This window comes from Dryas octopetala, chromosome 9 (genome assembly GCF_963921425.1).
Source record: "Dryas octopetala chromosome 9, drDryOcto1.1, whole genome shotgun sequence".
Classification (NCBI taxonomy): Eukaryota; Viridiplantae; Streptophyta; class Magnoliopsida; order Rosales; family Rosaceae; genus Dryas; species Dryas octopetala.
Genome location: NC_141374.1, coordinates 4,446,232 through 4,462,707, shown reverse-complemented (window position 1 = coordinate 4,462,707; position 16,476 = coordinate 4,446,232). Strand labels below are relative to the sequence as shown.

The 16,476-nt window shown below is 35.5% G+C and overlaps 2 protein-coding genes across 6 annotated transcripts; one reads left to right on the top strand and one right to left on the bottom strand.

Annotated features, from left to right (window-relative positions):
- Window positions 1–439: 439 nt before the first annotated feature.
- ER-ANT1 (endoplasmic reticulum-adenine nucleotide transporter 1) lies at window positions 440–3,500 on the bottom strand. 5 transcript variants are annotated; one of them, XM_086227341.1, is made up of 6 exons: window positions 3,271–3,500; window positions 3,036–3,130; window positions 2,500–2,798; window positions 2,284–2,344; window positions 1,486–1,826; window positions 440–1,126 (listed from the first exon to the last, which is right to left on the bottom strand). In XM_086227341.1, exons 3-6 carry the CDS (start codon window positions 2,755–2,757, stop codon window positions 815–817), a joined length of 972 nt encoding a protein of 323 aa, XP_086083467.1. In that variant the 5' UTR covers window positions 2,758–2,798; window positions 3,036–3,130; window positions 3,271–3,500; the 3' UTR covers window positions 440–814. The 5 variants fall into 5 exon arrangements, with proteins under 5 accessions (XP_086083467.1, XP_086083463.1, XP_086083466.1 ...); XM_086227337.1 differs by having other exon boundaries at window positions 2,500–3,130; window positions 3,271–3,499; XM_086227340.1 differs by lacking the exon at window positions 3,271–3,500 and having other exon boundaries at window positions 2,988–3,264.
- An 8,373-nt stretch (window positions 3,501–11,873) lies between these two features.
- Window positions 11,874–16,078, top strand: GAUT11 (galacturonosyltransferase 11). The gene is made up of 2 exons (XM_086256914.1): window positions 11,874–12,380; window positions 14,273–16,078. Exons 1-2 carry the CDS (start codon window positions 12,228–12,230, stop codon window positions 15,725–15,727), a joined length of 1,608 nt encoding a protein of 535 aa, XP_086113040.1. The 5' UTR covers window positions 11,874–12,227; the 3' UTR covers window positions 15,728–16,078.
- Window positions 16,079–16,476: the final 398 nt, after the last annotated feature.

Below are 16,476 nucleotides of genomic sequence, written 5' to 3'. Positions count from 1 at the left end.
TGCTATGAATTTACATTGTGATAATAAGTCAGCCATAAACATTGCACATAACCCGATTCAGCATGATCGGACTAAACACGTGGAGATTGACAGACATTTTATCAAAGAGAAGCTTGAAGCTGGAATTGTTAACTTTCCATTTGTGAAGTCCGAAGATCAATTAGCAGATGTACTTACTAAAGCAGTGGCCAACAGGGTATTTAATGACTCACTGGTCAAGTTGGGTATGTGTGATATCCACTCACCTACTTGAGGGGGAGTGTTGAAGTGAGTCAATTGTGCAGATATTATAGAGATTTGTAAGAGAGAGATTTGTGGGATTGTGTAGCTTAATTTGTGTAGTTGACTTACCATACTTGTATATCTGTAATCCTATATAATTCCTCTAAATGAGAAGAATAAAATCATCAGAAAAATTATTCTCCTAAAGCATTTTTACAATTATAAGTTGAGGTTAAGCATAAATTGTAAAATAAACAGCTTCTCTGTATCTCTATCTGTACTCAGTACTAGGTCTTAACAGTGAATATAATTTAGAGAAATGATTGTTTGAGGACCAACCTTGTCCTCATAGCCAATCAAATGAGCCCATAATGGGGTCCACTATCATATTCAACTGTACAAAGAGTATACACGGAAGCCTTTGATTTTCTTTAGGCATCCCAGAAAGAAGCAGTGTTAATAGATCAACAACTCCTTGATCACCTTGCCTGACCTTTTTTCTATTTGTCACTTTCTTCCCAAATTCTGAAATCTTTGTAAGTATGAATCAATGAAGAGGTAACACTAGTATACAAATGTCATGTTCAGACTTTCACTTCAAAACTCTTTGATGTGATTCAAAAGAATAACCATGTCTATTTGCAATCCGGTGCAGCTGATCATATCCTGCAAGTACCCCAGCCCCAGCAACACCTAGAAGCATATTTGCAGTAACTCCTCGGAACAATGCTGTGAAACCCTCAAGTCGAACGATCTCACGAAATGCATGCAAAGCATGGTGATACTTTGAGGGTTGTCCTGAGGTTAGCATCATTCTCCGCCGAACAGTATCAAATGGATAGGCACAGACCCCAGAGACTGTTGTGACACTCCAACCAAGCAAGAAACTAGCCAAAAAATTCCCCTGGAGAAATTCAAATGATTTAACTTTGAGGATTGGGATAAAGGATTATCAAGAATGATGAGACAAATTTCAATCTAAAAGTAATCACAAACATATTTTACATCTCTCTCAAAGACTTGCACTTAGATGTTCAAAATCTTTTGGCCAACATTAAAAATCATTATAGATATTAAAAATCATTATAGATCATTATTCTAGAGGGAGCCACCACAGTATGTTTCCTACATATCCATGCAACTGCTATGAATGCACTACAGTCAAGAATGCATGCTTTTGTCATAGGTTGATATGCAAATACACTCCCCATTGAATTATACAGATAACATCGAGCATGTTTTTCCAGAAACGGAAATGCTTACCTCCAAAGGCCCAACCAAAACAACAGGCTTCATGGTGTCGTAAATTCCAAAGTACATGCCTCGGTACATCGTAATTCCGATAATTGAAGCCCCAAAACCTCGATAGAGACCCACTATTCCATCACTCGACAAGGTTTTAGTGTAAACGTCTAGAAGCCCTTTGAACTGGCGTCTACCACTCTCCCTTCCATCAGTGCCTAGCCGTGTACGTGCATAATCTAAATGATAAAGAAATATTGAAGTAGTTGCTCCAGCAGCACTTCCTGAAGCCACATTTCCAGCAAACCGCTTTATGTATCCATCTTTCTCTTTTGAGCAGCCAAAAATGCTTTTGAAGTAACCTTTAAAAGCAAAGTTGAAAGCCTACATATATTACAGCCTACGAATATTACAAATAGGTTTGCTGATAACATTTGGTAGGACTGTAAAGTGCAAATCAAAAAATGACATACGTTTGATTTAACATAGTATAATAAATATTCCCAAGTTCCAAGTGACAAAGCAGAATGATCAAAACCTCCATTATCTTCTGTGATGCCAAGAAGTGATGTAATTCAGAAGATGGCTGGAATTCTCTATAATTAAAATGCTAAGACAATTGGTAATAAATTAGCGGACTTCCTTTCCATCCAAAAACACGAATTGCTAAGATAAATATGTTCAATGTCCTGTTTTGTTAACCTCTAAGTGAAGAAAAATCCACAATATATATTTACGAGACAAATCTCAGGTCTATGGAGAACCAAAAAGGTAGAATACATTCCAAAATTAAGTTGTTACATCTTCTCCTAAACGAACCTGATATCTGAATCCACCATTTTAGTGGAAGAAACAACAAATTGACAAGGGAAGAAAAGTCCTGGAAAGTTGAGATACCTTGTGAAAATTCTCGTCTTGAGAGAAAAATAAACAGGGCAAATGCCAGAAGAGTGTTTAAGATAGTAAGTCATTTCCAGCTCAAATTTTGCAAGAGAAACAAGATTTCAATGGGGGAACAGAAAGTCACAAAAGTACCTGTGTAGGAAAATATCGAATTACATTGGCCTGGTGGCCTCTCCAAAAGGACAAGACGCCTTCCTCTCTAAAGACCCTTCTAAAGCAATCACCAACACCCTTATAAGGTCTCTTAAGTTGTCCTCTTTTTATCATTTCTCCCTGATTCTGCAACAGAAGCTTCACTCTCTCAATGGGTGCCGCTGCACTCTTTGACGCCAATGCTGCTACTCCTCCCATTACAAAATCTACAGAAAACTTCTCAGATTGTGTTGCCATTGCCAACCGCTCTCTCTCTCTCTCTCTTGGTCTCTTTAGCCCTAAAGAGCCAATCAAAAACAGAAATGAAATTGTTATCCAAATGGGTAAAATTGGTGATTGCATGCATTACTTGCTAAACCAAAAATTGTGGACGCAGTTTGTGGTTGTGCGTGAGTTTGTTTGAGTTTAATATGCATGACTTCATCACTTGCGACATGTTATTTCAATCAAATGGGTGCAAAATATACCCCTTCAGAATTACAATATAAAATGATGTAAACTGAGAATTGAGTAACTCAATGTGAAGAAGCTGGACAAAGGGTGCTTCCTGAACACAACCAAAGCTTATCGCACACCCAGTTTGTGGAACAAAACAGATATAAGGCTGAAACTGGAACAAAACATCACAACCAAACACAAAAAAAAACCAACAACATCCAATCACATTTTATTTGGGTCAACAAAAAAACAAGTAAATTGATTTTTCAAAGTGGTTGTGGGAGATGGGTTTCCAAAGAGAGGATTACATACCTTGAAATTTACAGAGAGATGGAAGTATTTTCAAGTATTATGGACTAAAATAAGAAAGAGAGATGGGAGTGGGTGGTGGGTTTTGTGCGGCGGATAATGGTGGGTACTCTCCCACCACCCAAAGACAAAGACAGAGACTTTAGATTCTGAACGAACAAATAAGGATTAAATGGGTTCAGAGGAATCGCAAATGGGAAGTACCAGTACAAATATTGTACAATAAATACAATTATACAACATTTGATTCCCAGGTTTCATTTCAGTTCCTTTCAAGACCATCTTATCGGAAAAAGATTCTTAGACGACGACAACACGTTTCGGTCTCTGTTTATCAAATAAAACGACAGTCGTTTTTTTTCATTAACAATGGTGCTGTCTTTTTCCTACGTGGTTTTGACAAAGGTATAGCCAAGGAGTAAAATTTCGGTTTCGAGGAAATTTTCGATGGAAATTTCTACGGAAATTTTCGCGGAAATTTCGATTAAAATTTCGATTTCGACAAAATTAGATAAAAATGACGAAAATTACTATTAAAATACGGAAATTTTGAATAAAACTTGACTGTATGCTTATTTAACATATTATCTACTATATTGATAAAAAACATTGAAGAAATCAAATTATATAGTAAGTTTCATGTGATATGAGATGAATATAATGCACGCTGGAAGTAAATATTGTTAAAAAAATAAGTCACTAATTAATAATTATATAAATAACATCTCAGATGGGCCATAATAGCAGTACCACTCAGTCTCCAAAGTTTTATATGCAAAAAAAAGCCAGTACTAAAATATTATAATTTATAACATGGATACACTCATACACTTAATTTTGATTCATATACTCACTGCATGTATGATGTATATGAGTATATCATGTATCATTGGTAATTGTTAGTTTGTTACACACTTACACATATATTATATATAGCCATATATAACTGAGTACTGAGTTACTACATCAGAATAGAATATAAAGAGGTATATAATTAATAAATATAATTGTATAAACAATTCTTGACCAAAAAAAAAAGTTGAAATAATCAAATAATTAAAAGTGTGTTCTTAGATTGAATGATCACTTGTTGTATAAAGTGACACTCAAGACCTCATTAAGTGGTGCTTTGTATTTTCGGTGGAGTTAAAAGCAGTAACTACTAACTAAAGTTACTAACTAATAAGTATATTATTATTAATAGAATATACTAATATATTAATATATATATAATACATTTGGATGGTGGTGGTGGCCGGTGGGTGACTTATTACTGACTGGCAAGTGGAGGTTATTTTGTTATTTATTACCCAAAAACCTACCAACTTAAATCTACAAATCAAAAGCCATAGTGCCATACAGTATTTCTGTCAATTTGACAAATTAATGTTTTATACAAAATAATTGTAACCCAGTAAATAGATGGGAAAATTATATATATCAAACATTAACAAAAAGATACACTCATACACGTGATTAACATATCTATATATATACATATAGAGGGCCTTTCCAATAAGGGATCCCTCATTTAGTGTTAAATGAGGGATCACTTTGTGTGGCTCACACGAGTCGTTTTGTGTTAATCCGAACCGTCCATTTTTTACATCTTCATTGATAGATCATCCCTGCAAAAAATCAGCCAAATCGAAAATCGTTTACTCGTTCTTTTAAGTGGTCAAAGTTTAAAATAAATGGACGAACAACAAATTCCTCTATAAACACCTAAACTTTGACCGCTTAATCGAACGGGTAAACGATTTCCGATTTGGCTGATTTTTTGCAGAAATGATCTATCAATGGAGATGTAAAAAATGGACGGTTCGGATTAACACAAAACGACCCGTGTGGGCCCCACAAGGTGATCCCTCATTTAACACTAAATGAGGGATCCCTTATTGGAAGGGCCCTCTATACATATATATACAGCTAGCGTAGGCTGCGTAGCTTGTTAAACATAAATTATAATGAATATACACAGCTACAGTTACAAATTCTTAAGGCAGCAGCCGCAGCAGTGGGTTATCTGTATTTGATTATTTGGTTGCAGACTTGCAGCCTAGCTTGCAGGGCAAGAGGGTCACGATGGGCGAGGAGGCAGGGGGTCACGCCGGAGGCCACGATGGGGGAGGAGGCAGGGGATCACGCCGGAGGCCGGAGGCAGCTGGGTGCGCGCAGTTTCTGCTGCAGGGGAGAAGACAGAGAGAGAGAGATGACAGAGAACTAGAAAAGAGAGAAAGAAAGGTGTTGCGCAGGAGGAGAAGAGAGAGAAGAGAGAGAGAGATCTGAGAGATGAAAATGGAAGGAAATGGGGCTGGGCAGATTCAGATCTGAGTGTATAGTCGCCAAATTTCGACGAAATTTCGCCAAATTTCGACGAAATTTCGGCGAAATTTCGCTGACAGTTTACAAAATTGAACGGAGGCTGCGTCGAAATTTCGACCGAAATTTTACCGAAATTTCGCCGAAAAATTAACGAAAATTAACGGATATGGTATAAAATTTCGGAACCCCCAAAAAACGAAAATTTCGGCGAAATTTCGCCGAAATTTTCGAAATTTCACTCCTTGGGTATAGCCAAAATCTAACCCTCCTCTACGTTAAAAAATTAGCCATTTCTAGGAAAAGTTTTAACCAAAATTAGGATTGGATGGAAAGAAACACCCACTTCTTCAAGTCTCTCTCCAACCACTTTCTAGTGCGTTCCAACTACATTGATGACCCTTATTTGAAGAGGTCGTTTTTGGTTGTCATGTTGTGTCACTTGAAATTGATATCCATTATTATAAGTCCTAATTGATCTCCAATTGAAATTTTAATGAATTTTAAAGAAATTTGCAGATTTCATAAATTCTATAAATTTGTATTGATTTTCATAGAATTCATCAAAATCTAAAGAGAAATAGCAAGAATTCTCATGACTTTTGTTATGTGAACAAAATCCATCCAAATCCACAAAAACCCACTACTTAATAAAATTCATGAGTTTTTGAGGACATTTGGATTTTTAAGGAATCTATTTAAATTCTAGTTGGGGACATCTATGTTTCTATGAAATCCATAAAAATCTTAATTGAGAACACCCAAATTTTGTTGGAATTTTAAAATTCTAATTGGAGACACCTCATATATGAATGATGTCATGTTAAAGTACACTTGTATGTTTTACCAACTACAAATTTAAAGCTAAAATGTCTATTTTTAAACTAAAATATATTTCACATACACATTTATTCAAACAAATCCACTCACTAATTTGATCGATATGCTTGTTATTTATGTTAATCTGTTATATCATTTATGATTCCGCATCAAGTAATAATCAATTTTATCAATCATATTAATTATGTCACATTGAAAATTGTCACCCAAAATTGGTTCTCTAACACCATCTTCCCAAACTACAAACAAGTAAGCTCTCAAGAAGGATGTTTTGAATCTAATTTATTGATGTTGCTAGTGATACTTGGTGGCTTAACAGTGAGGTTACAATTCATGTGTCCAATACTTTGCAGGGGTTCATAAGCAAGAGGAAGTCAAGTAAGGATGAGGTTTATGTGTTTGTAGGCAATGGAATAAAGGTGGATGTTGAGATTGGAGCTAGAGTCAAGATTCCTTTTGGATTTAGTTGATGTAAAACCCGTGAGTTGTCTATGTACCTTCTATGAGAAGGAATTTGGGTTTTAAAAATTTTGCCATTTCACACCCATGAGTTTTAAAACCCAAAGTCAGATTTATAATTTCATTAAATCATATATATATGTATATATATATTTATCTCTATCTCTCTCTCTCTCTCTCTCTCTCTCTCTCTCTCTCTCTCCCATTTCTCTCTTCTCGACACCCTTTTCTTCTCTGCATTCTCTCCTCCACGTGCCTGCACCGGCGCATGTGGCTCCGTCCGGCGGCCAACGTCATAGGTTCTTGGTGGGTTTAATTCGCCTCCTCCCCCCTTCTCTCTCTCCCTCTAGTCTTCGCTGGCTTATTCCATCACCGCTAACGCAAAACAAAGCCGAGCTTCTCCGTTGACGATCTGCATTTTCCAGCCACATATGAGAAAGAAGGATAATAATAACAACACTATTGCAAATGTTGGATATATATATATTTCTTTTCTTTTTTTGCAAAGTGAAAGTGGTTTTTTAACCAAACAAGTAATTTTAAAACACTTTCAGCATCATATCCATTTTAGTCATTATATACAGTCAAAACACTTTTAATACTAATATATACAAAACACATAAGAATCGTTTTTTGTACTTAGAACACTTTTATAATACAGTTTACCAAACACGTTTAACTGTTTTATTTCACAGCTGATTATAATCACATCACATGTGATAGTGATTATTTTCACAAAACATCAATATCAAACTAGCCCTATGACTTGTTTCTGTACCAAATGGATGTTAAGACTGCATTCTTGAATGAAGATCTCTATGAAGAAATTTATATGAAGCAATCAGAGGATTTCATTCAAGAAGGGAGAGAGAGTTTAGTTTGCAAACTGAAGATCATCCATTTATGGTTTGATATAAGCATCAAGGCAATGGTATCTTAAATTTGATGAAGTAATTCAGTCTTTTGGTTTCTTTGAGAATCCAGTAGATGAGTGTATATATATCAAGGTTAATTAGTGGGAGACATTTTGTGATTTTAGTGTTGTATGTTGATGACATCTTGCTAGCTTACACAAATTTGACAATGTTGAATCATACTAAGACTTTTCTATTTATGAGTTTTGACATGAAAGACATGGGACATGCTTCATATGTGCTAGTCATAGAGATTACTTGAGATAGAGAAAGGGATTCTAGGTTTGTCTCATAAAGGTTACATAGAAAGGATACTTAAGAGGTTCAACATGAGTAATCGTATTGGCAATGATGTACCTATGAGAAAAGGTGATAAGTGAGCACGAAGAAATGTCCATTGACTGATCAAGAGCAGAATGAGATGCAGTCAAGACCCTATGCCTCTATGGTGGGAAGTTTAATGTATGCTCAAGTTTGCACTAGGCCAAATATAGCTTTTGCAATTTCAGTGCTAGGCAGGTTTCAATCAAATGTAGGATTAGCTCATTGGGTTGTAGCAAAGAGAGTGATGAGATATTTGCAAAGAACAAAAGAATATAGGTTATGTTACAAGAGAGAAAGTTGCTTGAATTGGTTGGATTTACAGATTCATATTTTGCTGGTTGTCCAGATTCTAAGAAGCTTCCCTTGCAGGCAATTTAATGTATGCAATGGTATGTACCAGACCAGACTTAGGCTATGCAGTGGGGATTTTAGGCAGATATCAAACCAATCCAGGTTTGACACATTACACTGCAGATAATAAGGTGCTTAGATATCTGCAGAAAACAAAAGATTATATGCTTGTGTACAAGAAAATTGATGAACTTGAGAATATTGGATATTCTGATTCTGATTTTAGCAAGGAGCAAAGAAGATGGGAAGTCAACTTCAGGTTTTCTATTTATGTTAGCTGGAGGTGCAGTGGCATGAAGAAATGGCAAGAAGACCTTAACTACTACCTCAACTATGTAAGCTGAATTTGTGGCACTTTATGAAGCTGGGACACAAGCAGTATGGTTGAGGAACTTTGTTCAAGCAACTCAAGTTGTGGATTCTGCAACAAACCCGATGACTCTCTATTGTGACAATGAGGCTGTAGTATTCTTTGCAAAGAACAACAGAAGATCTACAAAGTCTAGACATATAGATCAAGTTTGCTGACTCATTCACCAAGGCTATGCCTATAGGAGTTTTCAAGGAACATGTTACAAGAATGAAAGTTTTAGAGTCTTTTGATGTTATAGACTAGTGGGAGTTTTGTGGTTATTCTTTTATCAAACCTTTGATTAATTTTAAGTTCTTGATTGTATACTGACATTTCCAAAGATGTTGTTAAAGTGCACTTCCAAATTAAACACTTTTGTCGGTTTATCATCTTGATTTCAATTACATCTCAAGAACCTTATTATATTTTTGTTGCAGTTTTTACAGAAATATAATTTTGATTTTAATTGCTATTGAATGTTCATGGATGGTGTTGTTCAGTTTAGATTCTGGAATGCAGTTTCATTTTGAAACTTATCGGCTTTCTTGAAGCATTTAAGGCAGATTTTGTTTGATTAGAATCTTAAGGTGGACTGATGTGCATCAGGTTTTGAATCACTTAAGAATTAGCACATTGATTTCATGTTTATATAGGTGACTTGTGAAATTACTTGTTTTACATTGGTGTTTATAAGATGCTTGCTTTTTTAGTACTACAAGATCTTTTCTATGGTTCCATGTTAAACCAGTAATTGATTAAATCATATTTAGGTGTTTTCTTTTGCAGCTAAGGATTTTTGGTCCGTTCTTTATGGTGTACTTGTTGAGCATTGTGAATTAGTCCAAGTCGGAGAATGTAAAAATTCTTTATAGACTAATCACTTTGCATAAGGATACAACAACTCATCATAATTTATAGTCTAAGAAGGAGTTGTAATAAGACTAATCCGGATGTTACTTGACACTTAGTGGTTCTGTTTTGTCAAGCATATAGGGCCTAATAAGTAGGACTATTGAAGTCCTAATTGAACATGAATAAGGAGTTTTTATTGCAGTGTGTGTTTTATTAGAGATAGAAGTAAGACCTTTATGGGATGACTCTAATCTTAGTACGACTATATTAGGACAAGTCTCTGCTCTCACAATATTATTATATGAAAACTATTCTCAGCCTCATATTGAGTTGCACTAAGGATTGTAGAGATGAGAAGACTTGTTCACTATGACATCATGTAAGTGTTATTGGTCTTTATTTAGTTATTCAATTAATCATCTTGATTGTGTTTCTTGATGCACACCACTAATTAAAGGATCATATATAATAGAAACTGTTTTTCTTTTTCTAAATGGAATAAACAAATTGTATGTAGTACAACTAGCTTATTAATTTGATAATTTGTCAGATGCTGTAATATTTAAGTATCTAGTAAGTTATGCTTGGTAGCTAGTCGGTGAGAACCCCATTGGCCCATAAAAGGTAGAGTGTGCTTTATGTATGCTCTTTACACACATTACATTTACATTAGCTTAATGATTTCCGATTTATCTAACCTTTTATAAGGTTGATCTTTTAATGGAGATCTAAAAAATAGACAATTCAGATCGTTGAAATCATATATGGAATGAGCCTCATTTAAATATTGTGTCAAAAATAAGATGTCACCGATTTTTCTCCATATATATATATATAGAGGAGTGCTCTAAAACTAACTGGTTAGCAAGTTAATATGAAACTAACCATGCTTTTGAGATCACCACATAACTAATCTAATAATCCAAATCGTCTATTATCTAGGTCATACTTCAAAGATCATCATTGCAAAAATCAACTAAATCAGAAATCATTTAGTCATCTAATTGAGATCAAATAAATAGATGATTAGTATTTTCAATAAAAGTGTATAAATAGTTGTTGTTATAATCAAATGACTAAATGACTTTCGATTTTGAAGATTTTTAACAACGATGATCTTTAAAATAAGGTCTAAAACATAAACGGTTCAGATTTTGAGATTATATTATACGGTAGACCCAATAAGGTGGTTAGCTTTGTATTAACTTACTAACCAATTAGTTTTAGAGCATTCTTGCATATATATATATATATACATGAATAGTTGTATGTATAGGTGTAGTTGAGATGCAATAACTAGTTGTTTGTTGTTAACTTGTTACAGTCTTATAAACACCCCACCCTAACCTACTAGGCTACTACTATATATGCCAATTATATACCAATATTATGCAAATAGCAAACAAACTCCACCTTAGAATTTAGATCCATGCAGCAGAGCAACCCAAGGATATGATGCAACAAACAGCTGGCTTGGGTACTCATTTAATATGCCGCATCACCATTTCTCCAAAAGCCATAGACATACTAATCAACCTCTTCTATATACATATTTCAATGTTTTATTTCTATCTTTTAATTAATTGATGGAAATATGGAATGTACTGGGGTTCAGTCCATTTAAAAAGAAGTATATGATGGTTAATTTGCAAACTCAGTCTTACTGGTTGTCATAACACACCCACAAACAAAAAAAAAAAACTTGAAACCTTTATTAAGAACAAAATTCATTTGATTCATCCTTTCAATTTTTTTAAGAAGAAAATTGTTTATTCGACAATAAAAAAGAGAATTTTTTTATTCATAAATAAACATAGTAAATACAATTATTGAGTAGCCAAGTTAGAAATATAAACTTACCTATAATGCACCCAAATTCAATTCCCCCCATTTTTTTTTTTTAAAAGTAAACATAGTAAATTCAAAAAACAGAATTTTCATGGGAAAATATTTGGTAACTGATATTTGGTTAATATGGAAACTATATAAATTGAGTAAATTACATTACAACCATCACATGGTCTCATGACTCTCATGTGATGGGCCTTGCTTTGTAATTGTGATTGTATTTTCCCTCCCCCCAAGCAGACCACACCATCTGCAAGTAATAGTAATATTGCTATTCACATTCGAAAAAACAAAAGGTCTTTCTTTGGTTAATATCACTCACACATTACACTCAGTGACACAGATCAGAATCACATCATTCTTTGCACATCTTTCTCCATATAACAGCTAAACACTCTGATTCTTGTCCTTCTCTTCCATTCTTCGATTGATTCAGAGCTGCCCGCCACAGAGTGAGAGACATAGAGAGAGAAGAGAAAGGAAGATCATGATTCAAAGTTGTGTCCTTTTGTGAGTTTTTGCATAGACCATATATCCTAAAAGCTGTGTGTTCATCGCTTTTTCAATATAGAAGAAGACCAACATTGGCGTGTGCCCAACTAAGCCAAACTGTTTTGATGGGTTCCTGATCGAATCTGGGACATGGGTCGGTGCCAATTCCTGATTTGGTGGTGAATTGTGGAGGAAATTACTCAAAGATGCGGCGGCGGGCGGCCGAGTATCGGCGCCCGGTTCGAAGGAGGTTTTCGTATTGGATCTGGGCTCTCTTTGGACTCTTCTCTATTGCAGGCCTGGTTTTGTTTGCCTTTCACCATAATCAGAATGAAGATCGGGTCGAACAGCCCCTACTGGTATGATCATGGACCTCCCATATGCTGCTTTTATCTGTTTCTTGATTCAGTTTCTCATTGATTCGATCAACTGTGTCTGTGTGCTTATTCAACATTGTAATTTCATATTGGTGGATAGGATTTTGATATGTTTGAACTCTGTGCTTTGGATTTGTTTGAGGCTTTTGATGCTGTATTTCTGATCAAGTGTGGGAATACAGAATTGGGTTTTTGCTTGTTTTGTTTAGACATTCTGTTGTGTATTAAAGTTTTGATTTTAGATTTTTATTTTCTAGAATTTGATGTTCTACACTAAGCTGCAGGATATTTTGAATGGATCTCTAGTTGGTTGGCTAATTGAATTATTCGTTATGATATGATCTTATTGGGTTCTAGACTTCTAGCGGCCAATCATAATACTATGTTTTTATTACCAAGTCTGCGATATATATATTTATAATTAGCAGTTTATGAAGCTAGGGACCATATTTGGCTGGAAGAAAACAAACTTGTAAGCTTGGAGTTGTATGGAGCTTCCATTCTCACTAGTTCAATGTGTAGAACTGTGCTTTTTTTCGATGATAATCAGGATTTAAACTACTATTTCTGTTTTTGGGTAATAGATTTATCTATTTAATATGTCAAGAGAATTTCTTGTTTGCCTCACCCCTATAATACATTGCAGAATTTGAGTTATATTAAGGTGGATAAAGCAGATGGGTAGCACGTACTTTGTTCCCGCCATTGAAAAAACATTAACCCATACGTATATTTTCCTTTCTAGCCTTGGTGTCATTTAGAAAACATCTTTTTGTACACGGAATTGTTATTCGTGTATTTTTTTTCTTATCATTGCTTTTGTAAGATCCTTTGAGTCTTGTTGTCAAATGAGAAGTGAGTGTCATTTATTCATGATTCTAGAAGACCACCTTGTCAACAAATAACAATCACACGTGAAACTTAAAATTTCTCCTGAATATGGTTCTGTGTCTTGTACTAGGGAATCCTTTTGACAAGGCCATCTGATTGTAGATTGGCCTTATCAGAATTATGCAATGTGGTGGTGGTCTTAAAATACTGTACCTTTCAGTTACAACAAATGCCTTTGAGCCTCTGTGGTTTTAGAGAATTAGAAGCATTCCATGCTATCTACCTTTGCAATAACAGAATTTCATTGATCAGTTAATGATACTTCATTTCATCCATACTTTTTCATGTCTTAAAGAGAAAATTTCAGTGCTAAGCTAGCTTGGATTATCATTATGGAATTGTGGAGTTATCCCATCAGAGCCACGAGTCTCGTTAACTTGACCTCGAAAAACCAGTCACCCTGTACTTATAGAAGTAATTTGACAACTAATGCCAAAACTTAGATGGCCTATGGAGGCAATATCTCTACATTTGTAGTTTAATCCATAACAGATGATGAATAATCTATTAATCATTTTTTACACCAAATCACTTGGTTTAGAAAATGTTTCTTATATATATAAACCATTTGGTTTAGAAACATCTTGAGGAAGCTGATGCATGTCAAGAAACAGCACCCTGTGTTCTTATGCCAATAGCATTTTCTGATTGATGTTTGTTATATAAAATGGTTTCAATATCTTTGGTTTCATTTAGTAGTGTGGGAATTGAAAGTGAGGCTCTGAATTGTTATCATGGTCATGGAGGATCTTTCTAACATTACATACTCATGGAGGATCTTTTGTCAGTTTAATTTACCTGTGGACTGGACCTTTTTGCCCTGATCACATCTCTCTTTCTCTTTAGTATAATGCTTTACAAAAAGTATAATTCCTCCTAGGATGTTTTAAATTATTAATTGACTGTTATTACTTCATGTTATGGCTTGTCATATTTCAAATTAATTGTTTGATGTCTTACTTGGATGTGGCTCTCTTTTCCAGGTGAGAAATGCAGGACTTGAGGAGGTTGCTCGTGAGAGTTTAAATCTTACTGAAGAAATATTGAGTGCTAGATCGTTTTCCCAGCAGCTAGCTGAGCAAATGACACTCGCCAAAGCTTATGTTATTATTGCCAAAGAGCACAATAACCTTCATCTTGCTTGGGAGCTCAGCACAAAGATCAGAAGTTGTCAGCTTTTGCTATCAAAAGCTGCCATGAGGGGGGAGCCCATCACATTAGAGGAAGCAGAGCCAATAATTAAAAGCTTATCTTCTCTTATATTCAAGGCACAAGATGCACATTATGACATTGCAACCACAATAATGACAATGAAATCTCATATTCAAGCCCTTGAAGAGCGTGCAAATGCAGCAACAGTTCAAAGCACTGTATTTGGGCAACTAGCTGCTGAAGCATTACCCAAAAGCCTCCATTGCCTAAATGTCAAGCTTATAGCTGATTGGCTAAAAAAGCCATCTCTGCAAGAACTTGCAGATGAGAAGAGGAACTCTCCCAGACTCATGGACAACAATCTCTACCATTTCTGCATATTTTCAGATAATGTGTTAGCTACCTCTGCGGTTGTCAACTCTACTGCCTCCAGTGCTGACCATCCAAAACAGCTGGTCTTCCACATTGTCACAAACGGAATCAACTATGGCACAATGCAGGCTTGGTTCCTCAGTAATGATTTCAAAGGTTCCACCATAGAAGTTCAGAATGTTGAGGAATTTTCTTGGTTTAATGCCTCTTATGCTCCTATTGTGAAGCAGCTCCTTGATGCAGATTCACGGGCTTACTACTTTGGGGGATATCAAGATTCGGATGTTGATCCAAAGTTGCGGAACCCTAAGTATCCATATTTGCTCAATCATCTTCGATTTTACATCCCAGAGATCTATCCGCAGCTGGAGAAGGTAGTTTTTCTTGATGATGATGTTGTTGTCCAGAAGGATCTGACCCCACTTTTTTCATTGGATTTGCATGGAAATGTGAATGGAGCAGTGGAAACTTGTCTTGAAGCATTTCATCGTTATTATAAGTATCTCAATTTCTCAAACACAATCATCAACTCAAAGTTTGACCCACAGGCATGTGGATGGGCATTTGGTATGAATGTTTTTGATTTAATTGCCTGGAGGAAAGCGAATGTAACGGCACGGTATCATTACTGGCAGGAGCAGAATGCCGATGGGACACTTTGGAAGCTGGGCACTCTTCCGCCTGGGCTTCTAACTTTTTATGGTCTGACAGAGCCGCTTGATAGGAGATGGCATGTGTTAGGATTGGGTTATGATCTGCATATTGACAACCGGCTGATTGAGAGTGCGGCAGTTATTCACTTTAACGGGTACATGAAGCCATGGCTGAAGTTGGCCATTGGTAGGTATAGACCTCTTTGGGAGCGGTATGTAAATCAGAGCCACCCATATCTCCAACATTGTATCACAAGTTAAAATGTGCTACTTCTTGATTGCTGGAAATTCATGCGATCTTCAATACTCTTAAACTCAACCTGTGCGTGTATGAATGTGATCGCATTTATGTAGACTCAGAAGTAGAAAATTTTGACTTTTATTAGGCAGTTTTCTTTTTTCTTTTGCATCATAGTGTTCTGAAAGAAAAAGAATTGTTTTTATACATTAGAAAGTTTAAATGTACTAGGTGAAGAGTTGTGAGAGCTAGATTCATTTTTGCCTGATGGGGTTTTCTTTTTTCCCCCTCTGCAAGCTGTAGAATTATTTGTTCTTTATCAAGTATTGTAATAATTTGTCAGCCTCATTTAAATTATTATGCATACGAACCATTATTTTCAATTATCCTAAACATAAACCAGAGGATCTGGTTTTCATTATGAGATTGTTTTTAGGATGCTTACTACTGCATTTCCTTCTTTCAAGAATGCAAAATTCTACCAGAATGAAAAGTCATCCTACCAAATTGATCGATCGAACGCATACTGGATAACTACTTTTCATTTGCTCATTTTCCTCAGACCAGAACCAGTTGAAAGAAAGCTTCAACTTCTCTAACTCCTTTCTCTGATTTTTTTTCATCACCACCACGTTTGGTAGATGAGTCCCATTTGGCAGTTTCTTTTTGTAAATAACAATTATGTTTTTTTTATTTGTAAGGTTTATTTGAAGTTGCATGTGCTGGGATTCGGGGTTTAAATTCTCTGGATTTGTATGATCACTCATTCATG

Bases quoted from the DNA above. Each gene is read 5' to 3' on its own strand.
- GAUT11 (XM_086256914.1), top strand. From the start codon at position 12,228: ATGCGGCGGCGGGCGGCCGAGTATCGGCGCCCGGTTCGAAGGAGGTTT. The intron at 12,381-14,272 runs GTATGATCATGG...TCTCTTTTCCAG, and splicing joins GGGTCGAACAGCCCCTACTG to GTGAGAAATGCAGGACTTGA.
- ER-ANT1 (XM_086227337.1), bottom strand. From the start codon at position 2,862: ATGCAATCACCAATTTTACCCATTTGGATAACAATTTCATTTCTGTTT. The intron at 1,827-2,283 runs GTTCGTTTAGGA...TTGCTTTTAAAG, and splicing joins ATGGTGGATTCAGATATCAG to GTTACTTCAAAAGCATTTTT. The intron at 1,127-1,485 runs GTAAGCATTTCC...GAATTTCTCCAG, and splicing joins TTTTGGTTGGGCCTTTGGAG to GGGAATTTTTTGGCTAGTTT.